The sequence below is a fragment of the Cololabis saira genome, chromosome 8 (genome assembly GCF_033807715.1).
Source record: "Cololabis saira isolate AMF1-May2022 chromosome 8, fColSai1.1, whole genome shotgun sequence".
Lineage (NCBI taxonomy): Eukaryota > Metazoa > Chordata > Actinopteri > Beloniformes > Belonidae > Cololabis > Cololabis saira.
Genome location: NC_084594.1, coordinates 25,523,444 through 25,541,132, shown reverse-complemented (window position 1 = coordinate 25,541,132; position 17,689 = coordinate 25,523,444). Strand labels below are relative to the sequence as shown.

Here is a 17,689-nt window from a genome sequence, read left to right as displayed (position 1 = left end):
AATAACATAAATTAATCATATAATCTGTACATTAATGGAATGAAAATGCTTCCTGTTAACGTACACATATTCATCCAGTGATGGTGCTTTTATAGCAATGTGTGCGCAGTCGATAGCTCTGATTACATTAGGAAAACCGGCTAAATATTCTTTCTCTTCTTACTGCGCCATTTGCGATATCTTCTAACAGTGCCAAAGCTGCCATTGTTGTTAACGGTATTTCTGCACCACTTTGCGCATGCTTTTATATCCACTCTGTAATTGCAGACAGTTGAATGTGTTAATTGTTCATCAGTGTGTCTCTGATGTGCACATCACTCTGAGGGCTAATTGTTTTCACATTATTAACAGTTTCCCAGCATCACCACTAAGTGTCGCCAACGGACCAATAGCTGTGGAAACGTGCGTACGCCAGCCATGAAGTTGACATTTCCACGGTCATTTCACTCTTGATTCATCTGAACGTTTGCGTGGAAAAGGGCGTACGCCATGTTTTTGTGCGTACGCACCCTTTGTACATGAGGCCCCTGGCGACTGTATTTGCATATAAATGAACCGATCAACGGTGTTTTACACTCTCTTGGCAGGGAAGACCAGAAAGTGAAATTTTGCGGAGACTGAGATCGAGATGTTGTGGATGAGGTGGAGGCCAGGAAAACAACATTATTTGGTGGTCACAGTAATGGCATCACTAACAAAAAAAAAGCGAGTGAATTGCCTGCCAGAATGTGATTTCTGGCCGCGGGAGCGCGCACAGCAGCCCGTTGAGCGATAGCGCTGAAACGTCAGATTTTCAGATTATGAATCTCAAGAATGAGATCAAATCATATTTAGGTAGAAACAACCTTTCATTAACTGTATTTGGCCTTCAATCAATTTTTGGCAGGTGAAAAGACCCATTTTCACTTCACTTTTTGGTTTGGTTTGGTAGGATGATTTGACAGATGAAAATACTCCGTCAGATCACGCTTCCACATAGATAAATGCAGGTAGGATGATATGACAGATGAAAATACCCCGTCAGATCACGCTTCCACACAGACCACGCTTCCACATAGACCACACTTCCACATAGACATCAACATTTATCTATGTGGAAGCGTGATCTGACAGGGTATTTTCATCTGTCAAAACATCCTACCTGCCAATATCTATGTGGAAGCGTGATTTGATAGGTTTTTTTCTTCCGCCGAAGCGTCGTGCACATAGACCTATATGGAAGCACATTCTGACTTCCTGCTGTTAAATCGTCTATTTGCATGAAAATGCCTTTGAAAAAAAAGAAACTGAGATAAAAGAAACGGGGATCGTACAGTAGTATTTTCTGCCGAGGTAGGACAACTCGGCAGAACACCGGCTTGGGTGTACATGGATCTATAAGTCTGATATGTGATGACATTAAAAGTATGACATGAATCTGGCTTCATTTCACCACCTGCCTGCGTCGCCAGTTCCCCATATCTTCAAAATGTTCATGCGCGAGGGTCAGGGTTGGCATAAAGATACACACATTTTTCGGTTAGTTTTTTTTTTTTAAATCCCAACCTTTGCGTAGAAGGTGGCGTGCGCATCTTTCAAGCCCTGTTTTGTGCGCAAGCAAGCTTTATAAATGAGGCCCGACTTTGACACATTAACCCTCTATCACCTACATTGAAGGCAAATGTTGCAGAGAAACCATAGAGATTTCGATCTCTTTGATCTTTGCTGTGGTGGGCATTTCAGGTAATGTCTTTAGAATTATCATTACCATTCACACTAACTCCATTAATTTTTTAATATTTGATATAGTGTCAATTAATCTACTAAACTTTACACACACGTACAAAAATGACATTTAAGAGCTTAAGTATAGCCTAGTACATAGTAGGTATATTTGGACCCAATAACTTTTGGGGTTTGTCAAAGGGAGTAGGGATTACCCAGAACAGCAATATACCATAAATCCTACATTTATGGTCAGTTTTCTAAAAGCTGGTATTAAAAACTCTTCTTTAGAAGGCCAATTTTCTACCAGTGTTTACAAAAAGATTTTTAATGGTGGGTTCCAGTGCTGAACTTTTACTTTCAACCAGTCATCAAAGACATAAGCTTCAGATGAGACTTATGTCATACATATTGATCATTGCACCAGCAAGCACAATGTCAAAACACCACTATATCAGCACTCTACCCACCCAACCATAAAAATGACGCGACTGGGGAAAAAACATCACTACACCACAAGAAACTGCTGAAGGTGAAACAGGCATAACCTCACAATTTAAAAGCAACTATTTTATTGTTTAAGAATGTTTATTTGTAGTTTTTTGTAAATTTCATGTATTACTTGTATATGTACATTTTTTTTTCATACCAATTGATATGTACTTATTTCCAGGTCACCCACCCAACTCTTCAATTTTTCAGCATCACTACTCACACAGCACTTGAAAAGGTTACCAAAACGGTTTGCTGCATGACCAGTTGAAATATCTTCAAGCCAGAAAACAGTTCCAAGACACTCGTCTCTGCATCAGTTTCTAACTCTTTTCTCTCTTTACTTTGCCATATTGGATTTATTAATAATTTAATCAATACTTGCATGTTTCTGCAGTAACAGGTGTTTTCTTTAAAGTAAGGATGACATTGAACTGACAATCAGCCATACATGGGATCAGATGATGGATGTTGTGGAAAATAGTATCTAATACCGTTGTAGAAATACATTTTAACCACAAGATGACTGTAAGAACTGAATCAGACTAAAATAATATAATGGCACTTTACAATAAAGACTTGCCAATATGGCTCGACTTAGTGCATTATATAATAATCTTTTGGATGCAAAAGTGTCAAAACGTACATCTCAAGTTTCAGTGCAGGAGTGACACTGATTCGTCAGTACAACAGTTTTACAAAAACAGAGCCCATGCTTTTAGACAAAATAACATGCAGTCCTCAAAAAAACATATTTGCAGCTGTGTAAGACAGATAAACCCAAACTGCACCGGATGCAATACTGGTCTAAAATGAGTATAGTCATAATGACCTCACAGATTGACTGAAGATGTCCATCTCAATGGAATATACCCCTTTCTGACCAATTTAATCAGGTGGTGGACAGAGTGCTAGAGCCACTTCAGAGCTGCTTATGGATTGTTTTAAGAGCTACTCTGCTCATCCATATACACAGGGTCAAAAGAGATCCTCATCACGTCTTAATTATGTGTTGTTTGTTATAAACAACAGCTGGCGATTTCAAATGTTCTTTGCTGTGCCCACCAGTTTCCAAATGCAGATCAGTATTCATTCGTCACAAACAGGTTCTATATGTGCTGTTTTAAGTAGCATCCATAAACATCACTGAATGTTAATGAAACACCCAACAATATGCATTAATAAATATGCAAACACTGTTTTCAAAATCAGTTTTTAAACAGAGAATGTGAATGCTGCTTTATCCGCTGCTATAATAATCGAGAACACCGACAACTGATTTAAATACATTGAAACATTTCAAATTTGGTAAACAATTATCACGTAACAAGAGTAAGTCTCTGTGGACTACCGATGCTTTATTTTGGTGTCCATTCTTTGAGCATTTCTTTTCATTAATTTCCTCTCTATTAGCTCCACAGTGAGGTCACTTGACAAAGGCAGCAACAATGTTGGTCAATGTTGATCACTTCCTAGCTAATGATGTTACCGATTCCTACACCAGTCCAGAAGAGTTTTGGGGATAATTAGTATCAATTTGCCTGGCTCTGATCAGGTGTTTTTTGTTATGGTAAATGGTAAATGGCTTACACTTATATAGCGCTTTCCAGCTGTACTCCTACAGCCCCAAAGCGCTTTACACTGCAAACATTCACCCACACACGCACACATTCACACACCGATTGTCGGCGGAGCTGCCATACACAACGGCGCTGGCCTGACAACCGGGAGCAACCGGGGGATTCAGTGTCTTGCCCAAGGACACTTTGGTGGACACAGGTGGAACTAGGGTTCGAACCACTCAGGTTCATGGGTGAACGCTCTACCAACTGAGCCACCTTCCCCCTTGTTGTTGTTGTTGTTGTTGGCTGATAAAAACCACAGAGCACATTTTCATTTAGACACTGGCTATGGCCGAGCACTTACAGTAAACCACTTTGGTGGAAAAAGCTCAATAGTGGAAAATCCCATGTTTTGAGGTTTAGGGATGACTGGTCATTGCCCTAGTGGATTGGGACAACATTGCTGTAGCATAATAATGCTTTACTGTCTGAAGTCTTTACCCTAAGCATTTCACAGATCATAGTTTTCAAAAGGTTATGAAAATCATAATCAATTGCAAACCCATATATCTTGTGTTTCAGATACCTGGGCCAGACATGGCCATCCATGAAATTCAGATGATTGAGGCAATTTTCACAGAAATCATTTGTGGAAGATTGCAGATACAGATACAGATACAGATACAGATACAGATTCATTTTATTGTCATTGAGCGGCCGGACACAGCGCAATTTGTTCCAGTGCAGCCTGTCCAAGAGTACAAAAAGAGACACAGGACATGGGTAAACAGGTGCTGAGGCCGCTGCCAGTAAGCGCCACCTTTATCATTAGCAAAGAAAGGACGACACTGGGAAAGAGGAAGGGAAAAAATAAATGAAATCTTCAAGCTGTGTAAAGACATAGGGCCCGATCTTGAGGTGCTGCCACACCTCAAGAAGATCACCGACCCACTACTGGATCCCCTGCAGTTCGCATACAGAGCCAACAGGTCTGTAGACGATGCTGTAAACATGGCCCTGCACTTCATCCTCCAGCACCTGGACTCCACAGGAACCTACGCCAGGATCCTGTTCGTGGACTTCAGCTCTGCTTTTAACACCATCATCCCATCTCTGCTCCAGGACAAGCTCTCCCAGCTGAACGTGCCTGACTCCACCTGCAGGTGGATCACTGACTTCCTGTCTGACAGGAAGCAGTGGGTGAAGCTGGGGAAACATGTCTCTGACCCTCGGACCATCAGCACAGGATCCCCTCAAGGCTGCGTTCTCTCTCCTCTGCTCTTCTCCCTGTACACCAACAGCTGCACCTCCAGTCATCAGTCCGTCAAGCTCCTGAAGTTCGCGGACGACACCACCCTCATTGGACTCATCTCTCTTGGTGATGAGTCCGCCTACAGGTGGGAGGTGGACCAGCTGGTGACCTGGTGCGGTCAGAACAATCTAGAGCTCAACGCTCTAAAGACAGTGGAGATGATAGTGGACTACAGGAGGAACGCAGCCCCACCTGCCCCCCTCACCCTGTGTGACTCCCCAGCAGACACTGTGGAGTCCTACCGCTTCCTGGGGAACATCATATCCCAGGACCTCAAGTGGGAGCTGAACATCACCTCCCTCACCAAAAAAGCCCAGCAGAGGATGTACTTCCTGCGGCAGCTGAAGAAATTCAACCTGCCAAAGACAATGATGGTGCAGTTTTACACGGCCATCATTGAGTCCATCCTCACCTCCTCCATCACCATCTGGTACGCTGCTGCTACTGTAAAGGACAGGAGCAGGCTGCAGCGTATCATCCGCTCTGCAGAGAAGGTGATTGGCTGCAATCTCCCATCTCTCCAGGACCTGCACGCCTCCAGGACCCTGAAGCGTGCAGGAAAGATTGCAGCAGATCCCTCCCACCCCGGACACAAACTGTTCCAGACTCTTCCCTCTGGCAGGAGGCTGCGGTCCATCAGGACCAAAACCTCACGCCACAAGAACAGTTTTTTCCCGTCTGCAGCTGTCCTCATCAACAAGGCCCTGGTCTTGGCAATAAACCCTTTTCTGATTCTGATTCTGATTCTGATTCTGATTTACTAAAGGTTTACGTGTGTAAAAACCTGTGCAAACTTGACAGCACCCGCAAACCAAAGTGCCAGCTGATCTACTAACAGCGTGCAAAGAGGACTGCGTCTCTCAAATGCGCAAAATAGCACACGCAATCCATTTAGTACTTTTGGCCTGATGAATAATCAATATGAGGCGTACCCACCAGAAATCGCTAAATACTGGGAGGGCAAGATGCAAATTGGTCCATTTACCACGCGCAATGAGATTTACCAAGCCTGAAAGTTTTTGCGTGGATTGTGATTGCGTCTGTATTTAATACGTTCGAAAGGAAGGTGCTAATCTCCACATGCAAAAGGAGAAATATTTTATTTGAATGTTAAATCGAGTATTATTCAGCAAAAGGTTGCCACAGGAGGCACATTCATTTTTTTATTTGTGATAATAAATAAATCACGTGTTTTCATGGAGAAAAAAGTGTTTCTCATTGTGCGCCTATACTTGTTCTGCAGTCATACCCCGGTGTTGTGCCGTATGCACCTCTGCCGTGAAAAGCACCCCCTCGTCTGACAAAAATGATATTCTCATTCCGTGTTCTGTTCATGTTCTGTTGTCCATGTTCTGTTTAGCGTCCAGTTTTGTGTTAATGATTCATGTTTAAATGCGCTCATGGATTCGGGTAAAAAAAAAAAATCGGGTGAATGGTTATTGATGTCATTAATTAATAGCCTGCTTACTGTGTTGTCTTCCATAATATTTGTAAATATATATAATATAAACTCCTAAGTATGTGTTTGTGTGAGTGTGTATATATAAATATATTGAAGTGTCAGTGTGTTGTTTTTTTTCTTGGTCTACTTATCATTGAATATACGAGGGGGGGCTTTTCACGGCAGGGGTGCTGAATACAACAATTTGCCTCTTCCACTAATATCTCTATAACTCCAACTCGTCAAATTTCATTTTGCGCTTGCAACTATATCCTGCTTTCCATCCACTCTCCATGGCGCAAAGTTTGCGCCGCAAACCGTAAGACGCGCAACACCTCATTTAAATATTGAGGTTTGCACCTGTTATCAATTGCGCACGCAATCTTAGTTGATCACCCGCAAAACACACAACAACAGCACGCGCAAACTTTTTCAGTGCACACGCAATTTAGTACTCTTTATTTAGGATCTTAGTAAATCGGGCCCATAGTATGAAGGTGCCAAAAAAACACCTCAGCACAAAGTGGCAACATACTCATTGACTCATCACTGTTGTCAAAATTACTCCTTTCTAATTGATATTTATATTAATTTTGCTCTATGTTCTACGTACATTTATGTTCCTTATATATGGTGAAATATATGCTGTAGAATTAGCAGCTAGCCTTATAGCTAAAGTAAGCGGGTATCGCTCATTATCATGGTGAATTCACTTTATTCCTTGCTGGACATGGGTGGGAGTTTCATGTCAACTATTATGAGGTTCCTGGAACTGCTAAATGAAACTGTGATGTGATGTGAAATTCTAAAACACTATTGTTGTTGTTAGAGAACATATTATCGTTAACAGTTATTTCCATGTTCTTGTTTATAAGATCACATATACAGACAACAAAGAAGAAAAGTGAAGTTGTTTGGGTCTCCAGTAGTGTGTCCTTACCAACTTCAGTGCCAAGTGACTAGTACCAACCAGGTTACAATTATGGTTTCTCATCTACAACTGCATATGTGTATGTTTCCTTTACAGTTCAACTTATCTAGTCAAATTATATCATACTTCTACATAATTCCACCTCATTGTTGCAACAACGCTCAAAATCTCACAAATCAGGCATAAATCAGATCACTGAAGATAGTCATATACCCCTTTTCAACAACCATTCAGTTGTCAGATGTTTTATATTTTCATTGATTTATTATTTTTATTTATTATTCCTAATTAACTGATACAGCAGAAATATAGTATCCCTTTGGGGATACATAAAGCATTATTCAATTAGGTTTAATTCAATTAACTGCTTTTAAGTTGACAGTTCGCCTGGTGTTCTGGTCAATGAGAAAATAAAAAAGGGAGAATGGGTATTGTGACTATAATCATGCTGTTTTATCTGTTTTTGTGTATGCATTTCTATGACTGTGCAACATCAAAAATTGCAGCAGCTTAGCTAGAAGATACCACATGACGCAATCCTCCTGTCCTAAATTGCATGTGTGATGGCTTGAAAATACAAAAGAAAAAGGGGCGTAATAGAGAAGAGGTTACAAAGTGACAGTCTAATGTGTGAAACTGAAAGATTTTTCTTTGAGAAGAAAAGCAAGTACAGAACTGGATACTCAAGAAAAAGAGGAAGATTGTGATGGGTCTGATAACTACGGTGGAACATCACTTTGACATTGGGATGCCAAGAAATATACCAAATAACAAGTTATAATTTTTTTTCACATTTCACTTGAAGAAATTTTTTTTTTCAATTTTGAGAAATTAAAACTGCAAACTGCATGTGTCAAGTAACCTCTTCATCCGGTACTTTGGTAGCTTTTGAGTAGCAAATAACGGTGTCTTTCCGTCTAGGTGTCTACTATAGGTACCACAGGGCGACAACCAAGAGTCCATCACAATATGTGTAAATTGAAGTTATTGTAGTTTTGGAGAAAACAACAGATTATGTAAGAAGAACTGGATAAAAATTCCCTGTGCTCCCCTGAGTGCTTTTGAAGCCTCTTTTTCCCCCTCATACTTTGCGGTGCCATGTTTCAAGTGTGAATGAGCAGGCCTGGAAGCTGGTTGAAACACAACCATGGTAAGATAGCTATGTTACCTTGGCAAAATTATTTTATGCAAAACTATGATGCTAATTAACGTCGCTTCACGTTCATTTTGATAAAGTCCGTGGAAACGTTCTCTTAAATGTCACACGAGAAAAGCATCCAAAATGAGTGCTGTCAAAGCTGAAACAAGGAGCTCCACTGCTGGGACACACTGTTGCTCTTCTCACACTCGTCATGAGCAAAGTAACTGTGGGTCCACTCATTCTCGTTTCAGCTCTGGCAGAAACTTGTCTTGGTTGTCGTTGGCTAGTGGTCCACTTGGACGGGCCTAGAAATGATCCAATCCAAAAAGCTCAACTGGAGTGAGACACAGACCAGCTGGTGTCCTCTGCCTAATCCTGGCAGGCAGCTGTAAACCGGGGGTGGAGACAACTGATCGGGCTGCTTCCAGGTTAACCTCAAACTGCAGTCACAGCAGTCTCTTAGTACAGTTGGCAGCACTAATCGATCCACAGCAACTCAATGGAAACTTCAATCTATTAGGATTTGATCACGAGGGTCTTAAGTCATCTTTTTCAGGGGGGCTGTCTAAGTTACAATTTAGCTCACGTCCCATATTCTGTCAAATATGTAAACACTTTATTCTACACATTCCAGTCTGATTCACACTGTCCTCCCACATAGAAAACTACAAAATGGTGAACACACTATGTGTGTTTACTGAATACTCAAAATTCTTCAGCCAGTGTGGGAGGAAAACCTAACAGATGATAATTGTGTGTGAAGGCATATACTGAAAAGTAAATGCTTATGTCTACTGATATTAAAAGTGTGATAAAGGAAGTTGCAAAAAACAGCATACAGTTACCGAAGTGAAATAAAAAGAAACAAGCTGTTGTTGTAATTTTCTTACTTTAAATTGAAGATAAATGGACTGATCTTGGGAATGAAGTTCAACAGGTTGAAAACTGGACCTACTTTATAGCAAAACAAAATATTTTAATTGTTAACCAAACTACTTCCCCATCTTTTTAAATGGATGAACCAGTGAAATTGTTCATTTGGCTTTATGTCAGATTATTTAGTGCAACCCTAACCCTATTTGGCTTAATCATTTCATGAGCTCCTTAGCAATGACAATTTAGGGTGCAATATGGTCCAGATTTAATAAAATGTTGGAAGATACTCACAGTTTGCGCAAAACTGTACCGTGAATCATCCACTGAATCTTGGCACAGCAGATCATAACGCACCGCCTCAGCTCCAACGACGGGCTGCTTCCTATGGCTGCAACAGGTCAACGTTTTATCATAAACAACAAAGTTTAGTCCGGTGAGGGGGCGGGAGAGATGGAGAGAGTGCAATAAAGGAGGGAGGAGGGATGAAGACGATTTCTTTGCAATTCCAATCCATGTGCCGCACTCATTTTCTCATTTTCACCGGGGATAGTCTGGAATGAAGAGGGTTTTCTTGCGCATCAATGGTAGGTAGATCTTGAAGTTTTTTTTTACACCACCACTCACGAGTCACAATTTGTAAAGATGTTTTCATTCACATATTTTTAACTATTCCGCATTTACAGTCATTTTGAGATTAGGAAAGATGGATGCGTGCTGAAAGTTTTCAGTCGCAGCTCAGTCGCAGCTCAACAGGTGCGTCTCTGCGCGCGGACTTGTAGTGACCTATTACAGTGCGTGGAAGCGAGTGTTCATGTCGGAACTGCAGGGCAACAAACACCAAGATTAGTTTTTGTCCCAGCTGCTTTGTAATGAAATTAAAAAGGGCAGTGGTGACAGATATTCAGAACCCATGGCGGCATTCGCGGTGTTGGATAAAGCCAGAATTATGGTTCTGCGTTAAATCGACGCAGAGCCCACGGTGCGTGTCTCCGCGTACCCTACGCCGTAGGTTCTGCGTTGGTGTAACGCGGGACCATAAATCAGCCTTAAATCCTGTCGTCCCGTGGCGGATTACTGCGGTGCGCAGGAGGTTCAGTTCTGTGATCGTTCACCTAACATGCTCGCTTATACCGTGGTGAGTAATACCAGTCCTAAATATTTGTACATGGAGGCACTCATGGTATAAACAGAGCAGAGGAAAGCCATTTAGAATCACTTGAGTTACTTCAGCTGAGAGTCAAAGCCAACAATTTTGTTTTAGAGAATCCTTTAAGTTTTATAATTGTGTCTTTTTTTTATTTAAACACATCTCAAAACATAAGGAAAGGCAACCTAGAAGTCAATTTCCTTTTCACATTTCCCTCTGTTGAATGGTACAGTGGTACATTTTGTTTGAATATCTGGAATAATAAGTACAGTATTTCATCATGCTGCTGGAACACACTCATACCATAAATCTCTACATGAGTCAAATCACTTGCAATCTGAAGCTGGAGAGCTTTTGTTAAAAATCCTCCTCAGCCTTCATTCATAACTGCTACCAGTATTTGGTCTCTGATCATTTGCAAATATATACATGGGGTCTTCATTCGTCGTTCTTTATTTTTCCGAGCTCATTCAGTATAAGATAAAACCATGATCACAGAATGAGTCACATAATAAGGATGTAGGCTACCATTATAACAACATGATAAATATAGCAGATATAGATAGATAGATAGATAGATAGATAGATAGATAGATAGATAGATAGATAGATAGATAGATAGATAGATAGATAGATAGATAGATAGATAGATAGATAGATAGATAGATAGATAGATAGATAGATAGATAGATAGCTTGACACCGCTGTGTTGCTGATGGGATTCGCTGCCCTCCCCACGTGTAACTGTTAGAGAAAACCAGCTGGACAGTGAATGAGAGGGAAGAATGTGATTGCAGTCAAAAACTCGTCTGGTAAAATAATCAAAGGAAACTTATAAATAGTTACCTGCATGATGAAGTGTATTAGGGTTGGGGTTTTTTTGTGATAATAGTGGACCATGAAAAACAAACAAAAAAATGCCTCACCCATCACATTTCTTTGCTTTCCAGATTGGAATTTCAACATAAAGGACCACTGACCAAGATTAATGAAGAAATATCTTCTTTGCAAACTAAAGGTGCTATTCTCGTCATGCTCTGTCATAGTTACCTTAAAAAACAGGCTAATCAGAACCTGCTAACAAATAACCACACTTGATACCAACTGCCAAAAATGTGACTGCATCCTTGACACCTGACATGATGGAATCTGGTCCGTCACCGTCCACAGACTCTCTGCACCTCTACACCGACAGCTACGTCAACTACAGTAACACCTGGCATGGCCTCTTTGATGGTGATACTCGGGCCAAAAATCATACCGTGACCCTTCACGACCAATTCTACAGCGCCCTGCTGGGAGTCTTTCTCGGACTGCTGTGCCTCCTCACCATCATAATGAACCTGCTGGTGCTGTATGCTGTCAAAAAGGAGAAGAGTCTCCACACTGTGGGGAACCTTTACATCGTTAGCCTCTCAGTGGCAGATCTCATCGTGGGAATGACAGTTATGCCTCTGAACTTGGTGTATCTGTTGGAGGACAAGTGGAAGCTGGGTCGGGCTGTATGCCAGTTTTGGCTGATTATGGACTACGTAGCCAGCACAGCCTCCATTTTCAGCCTGTTTATCCTCTGTTTGGATCGGTACCGCTCAGTCAGACAACCGCTTAAATACCTGAAATATCGAACACGGGGAAAAGCCAGCGTAATGATCTCCGGAGCTTGGCTACTGTCAATAATGTGGATTATTCCTATATTAGGATGGAGATCTTTCACACATGTAGACCTCAAACCTGAGGAGGAGAACAATTGTGACACAGACTTTCGTTTTGTCACATGGTTTAAAGTCATTACTGCAGTTTTCAATTTCTACATACCCTCAATTTTGATGTTGTGGTTTTACACGCATATCTACTTGGCGGTACGGCAGCATCTAAGAGACAGGAAGAAAATCATTCACCCGACCGATTCATTTGCTGAAAACCAGAATGAAGGAAATGCGCCAAGTACAGAGAAAATTGACTCAAAATCCTCCATGAAAGATAAAGCGGTTTCAATGAAACAATCAAAAAAAGACAGATTGCTGGACCAAAACACCCTCGACCAGGCATATGCCCTTGAGGATTCTGATAAAACCCAAGGTGTTGCTTTAAGAGCGCACCGAAAAATTGGTGTAAAGCGTCAACAGACGTCATTGCTCTCCATGACAACAAAACGATTCAGAATGGCACACAAATCTAAAACATGCTCTTTGTCTCCTGAAGAGATTCAGCCAGACGCAGCGATTCAACTGAGCCAACCACCAGCTGCACAGGATGCCACTTGCTCAGGTGGGGGCAATGAGGGCAAATTTCAAGCCTCACTTAATGAATGTCATGTCACAGTGCCGAACTTGGTGAGCGGAGTATGTGACAGTCAAGTGTCAGACATGCAGAGATACACGTCTGTGCTCTACAACAGCTATGACCCGAGTCAAGCTCTGCCGTGGCCTGAGGAAGTCGCTGAAGACGCCAAAATAGACCCGAACAACGCTGTAACTCTGAGACAGGCGTGGCACAGGTTTATCGACCAGTCGAGACACCGTATTCAAAGTCTGAGGATTCATAAGGAGCACAAAGCGGCCAAGCAGCTGGGTTGCATTATTGCTGTTTTCTTACTGTGTTGGATACCGTACTTTATATCTTTCATGGTCATGGCATTCTGTAAGGAGTGTGTGCACCATGATCTTCACATGTTCACCATATGGCTAGGTTACATGAACTCTACTTTGAACCCTTTTATATACCCTCTCTGCAATGGAAACTTCAAACGGGTCTTCAAAAATATTCTCAAAATTCATTTTTAACCAAGTGGGCATGCAGGGAAAACAATCGAGACAGTTCAGATGTGTCTAAATGGTGTGCAAAATGAAGAGTTCATAGGTACATGTTTTCAGTGTCAGTGTCATTTCTTGTACGTTATGCTTTGATTTTTATTTTTGTAGCCCACCATTTGACTTTAGTTCAAGATAGTATCCAATTTTAATGTTTTGTCTTTTCCACTATCAATACAGTTTGTGGAGAGTCACAGGCATTTAAACCAAAGAGATTGTGATCTCTCAATATCAGCAAAGGGAACATGAATTTAGTGTAACAAAATAAATCAATTAATAGAAAAAAGAAACAAAAGGGAAGCAAGAGCAAAACTGGGTCCAAAAAGCTGGCTGGTAAAGAATATGAAATCCAAAGCTGAGGACTAAAAAATAAATAAGTAAAAATACATCTGTTCACCCCATTGTCCTGAACCTTAATTACCTAAATTAACCTAAATTACTGTCTCTTGGCACCAACTTTAAGTCCTCCGTGGCAAAAGGATTTCTACTTTGGGGAATCTCTGTGCCTTGAAAACTATAACAACCAACCAGCATTTTAGACTCAAGAAACAGTTATCTTGTTTTCCATTATTATGTTCCAAATGTGTTGTAGAGAGCAAAATATTAAATTTTTTCACCGCAATTATACAGTGTCTTAAGGCAGGGGGGTGCACTCTGGGAATTGCTACATTTTAATGCATGTGAATTTCATACAAGGACCTTTTAAATTATTTCACTGTGTGGTCAACAGATTACATTTTGGTGCTTTCCCACGTGTAGAATAGACACAAAGATGTAAACATGAGCAAAAAAACAGGCTTAAACAACTTAATTTGCTGAGTCTTTTCGTCGGACAAGAATATTTAGGTTTTTTAAATACCTGACATGTTTCGGCAATTCCTTTCGCCTTCATCCAAGTCACGAGATGGTGTGTGTGACCCGCCATTTATCAGCTGATGTGCCAGGAGGCGTGACTCACCTGTCAGATTTAACAGGTGAGTCACACCCTCTGCCCTCAGAAACACCATCTACAGACAAAAAGAAGGATTCGCCATGGGAGACCCATTGTCAGCCATCGTGTGTAGTTTTTTAATGGAAGACCTGGAACAGCAAGCACTCAAACCAACCCCAGAGCAATACAGACCATCACTATGGAAACACTATGTGGACGACATCCTGGAAAAAGTCAAAACAGGAAACACAATAACTGACAGACCACCTGAACACCATATACACTACTGGCAATATAACATTCACACATGAAGAGGAAAAAGAAAAATCTATAGCCTTTCTGGACTTGAACATACAGCACACTCATAACGGAGACGTAAAAATAAAAGTACACACACCGACCAATACCTCCTCTGGACATCGGAACATCCCGCACGCACTGGGAAGATGCCAGTATCCACAGTGGGCAATAACCAAAGGAGCAGGACAGGTGAGAAATAGAAACACCCCAGGGGAAAGAAGAAACAAACAAACAAGAATACCGAGGTGTAGTAACCCAGCCGTACATAAGAGGACTCACAGAACGCATCCGAAGGTCAATGAAAAAATACAACATCAACACACCCGTCAAACCACACACAACACTGTGCCAGATACTGGTTCATCCCAAGGACAAAATACACCCAGAAAACAAATGCAAAACCATTTATGAAATGCCGTGCCACTCATGCTTTAAAACATACCTCGGGGAGACAGGGAGGAGCTTTATTACAAGAAAAGGGACAACAGAAACACTACAAGTCAGCTATCACTGATCACTATGAAAGGGAAAATCACATCATGGACTGGGAAAGCTTGGATAGCTTTTTGTGTTTTGTTGATGTTTTGTCTCAAAAATCAATAGATTTGATGGTATCCAGAAATCCCTTACCCTGACTTTGAAGAATTCTCTTTAGGTTGAATGCAGCTGAACCCATAAAGAACACAATGAAAAACTTTGATTATTACTGTTAAATCTGTCAAAAAAAGAAGCAGGAGAAGTACAGCGTGAGCATTATTGTGATGTGAAAGATCCAGATGATGTCCAGAGGAAGGGACACATCAGTAACATGGGAATATGAAGAAAGTAAAACATGAACGCAACATTGTATTTTCTTAAAAGTAAATAACTGTGTTTTGGGAAAAAAAAGTTTGTTTTGTATGTGTAGAGTAACCACATGCAATCAGTTGCTCAATTAAACTGAAAAAAGGGCTTTGTGTTCTACTCCACTGTGAAGTCATTGCAAAGGTTTTTCTTTTTCTTTTTAAACACTTATCTGATATATAATGTTAAGCAGCATCTTGGTCATATCATTAGTTTTAGAGTCACAGATATTATTCAACAATGCTTTGGGAATACAATCATTTTTAACATGACATGCCGGGTTCATGAAACCTTAAGCACAAATACACTACCCATCTACCCACTACACATCAAAGCATGTGTTCAATCTCAAAAACTAGTCAGGAATAAAAAAAAAAATGCAGCCTATTCTCATGTACGAGGCACATTACTGCATTTATATGGTCAATATGTGAATCATGCAGTCTCTGAAATGGTACTACAACAAGATAATGTGTCAAGATGACAACACAATCGAGACCTTTGTTATTTCTCTTGAGGACGCATGGACAGGACGTGACTAGCTCCTTAGTTGAATCAAACAGTCAGAGGGGGCTGACATTGAGCTGGAAGTTATTATTATGTAACGAGTGAATACACACCGTCTGTTAGTTTTCTTTCTTGAAAAATGTTCTACAGAGAAAATAAATACTTTGACTTTGACTGAGGGTGGGCTTACTGCATATTGTGTCTTTTGAATGTATATTTGTGTTAATTGTATTAGTATTTTAAATTGGACACCAACAATAAAGTCAAGCAGCTGACGGCTAAAATTGTATTTTCTCGTGGCATGATTACTGAAATCAGAAAACAAATGTTTCAAATAAATAATACTTTGTTAATGATGCTCCCATCATGGACTGACCCATAGGATCAGACTCTTAAAATGCCCCCTCGCATCCTCCTTTATCGTAGCAGCAACCTCAAGCAAAGTGTCTACAAATACGATGGAGGTGTTTTGAGTCTTTTGTGGATGTTACACATCCTTGTTGTCATCTGGACAACAAAGATTTCCTTGTATCTATTTATGTTGGTGTCTTTAATTTTTTTTCTTAATGAGCCCATTGGCTTCGTTTAGTCTTTTTTTTTATATTCCTAACCAACAATCACAAGAAACAGTTTTCCTACACTTATTTCCCATGTAAGGTTATCTGATCTTAATTTTAGTCGCAATAGTAAAAAAAACTCCAGAAGCCTTCATTCAAATGATTAGTCTATGGGTTTACTTTCTTTTGTCCAACAGTACAGTGAATGTTTAATGGGTGTGAGAGCCTTTGTGTTATCAGTTTTGGCTTCGATGAAGATCAGACTACATTGGATGACAAATTAACTTCTTCTACCACTGTATAGTGTATTTTTGTATTCTTCTACAGTCAGTTACCGTTTCATTTGGTAACACACCCATGGTTAAAACCAAAGCATCAGTAACGTGATAAGAACTCCCTCGATGAAAGTTTGAATGTTGACATTTTTTTCAGATTTAATTCTGACCAAGTGTACATCATTTACATGAAAAGCATCCTAAATATGTAGCTGAAGTAGAGGCTCTATTGCAGGTGCGCTTCCATCAAACACGGCACATTACAGAGAGCAGCCTTGTTGTCTTTTGCTCATACGAGCTAAAAACGAACTCCCCGCTCTTAGATTTGTTTTTTCAAATGCCAAATACACTTGTTTGTCTTGTGATACGTGTGTCTAATTAATTTTATTTTCATTTTCAGCAAATTGAAAATAAATTATACTTCAGAAGTTGGTGTTAGAGCAAACAAGATCATTAATATTATGATTGAGCGTGATTATGATTATCTAGTGGTGAAACTCCCCAAACAACCCTGAGGATAAGCTTAAGGAAGAAAAGAAAAAAGAACAAAGACTGACTTGTTGTATATCTTGTATATCTGGAGGTCTTGATGTTCCACATCTAGATCAATTCCCCAAGTTGTGATAAGTAATAGAAGCGTGGCAGCACATACCCTCACGTTTGTTATCTATGTGGACTTGCTCCGTTATTATGCTGCTAATATTAAATTGTCCTCAGCCTTTACGCTTGAACCCTTGATTTATATTGCAGCATTTGTTCTTGCAGTCCATCTATTCAAATGATTAAGAAAGAAATAATTGCAGCAATTCACTGTAGCTAAATAAACACCACCAGTATGATAAAACATTTCTTTTTGTCTT

General features: G+C 40.4%; 1 protein-coding gene across 1 annotated transcript; it reads left to right on the top strand.

Annotated features, from left to right (window-relative positions):
• Positions 1-11,710: 11,710 nt before the first annotated feature.
• On the top strand, positions 11,711-13,402 carry hrh1 (histamine receptor H1). The gene has a single exon (XM_061728559.1). It carries the CDS (start codon positions 11,746-11,748, stop codon positions 13,387-13,389), a length of 1,644 nt encoding a protein of 547 aa, XP_061584543.1. The 5' UTR covers positions 11,711-11,745; the 3' UTR covers positions 13,390-13,402.
• Positions 13,403-17,689: the final 4,287 nt, after the last annotated feature.

Excerpts from the sequence above, each read along its gene's own strand:
- hrh1 (XM_061728559.1), top strand. The coding sequence starts at position 11,746 with ATGATGGAATCTGGTCCGTCACCGTCCACAGACTCTCTGCACCTCTAC.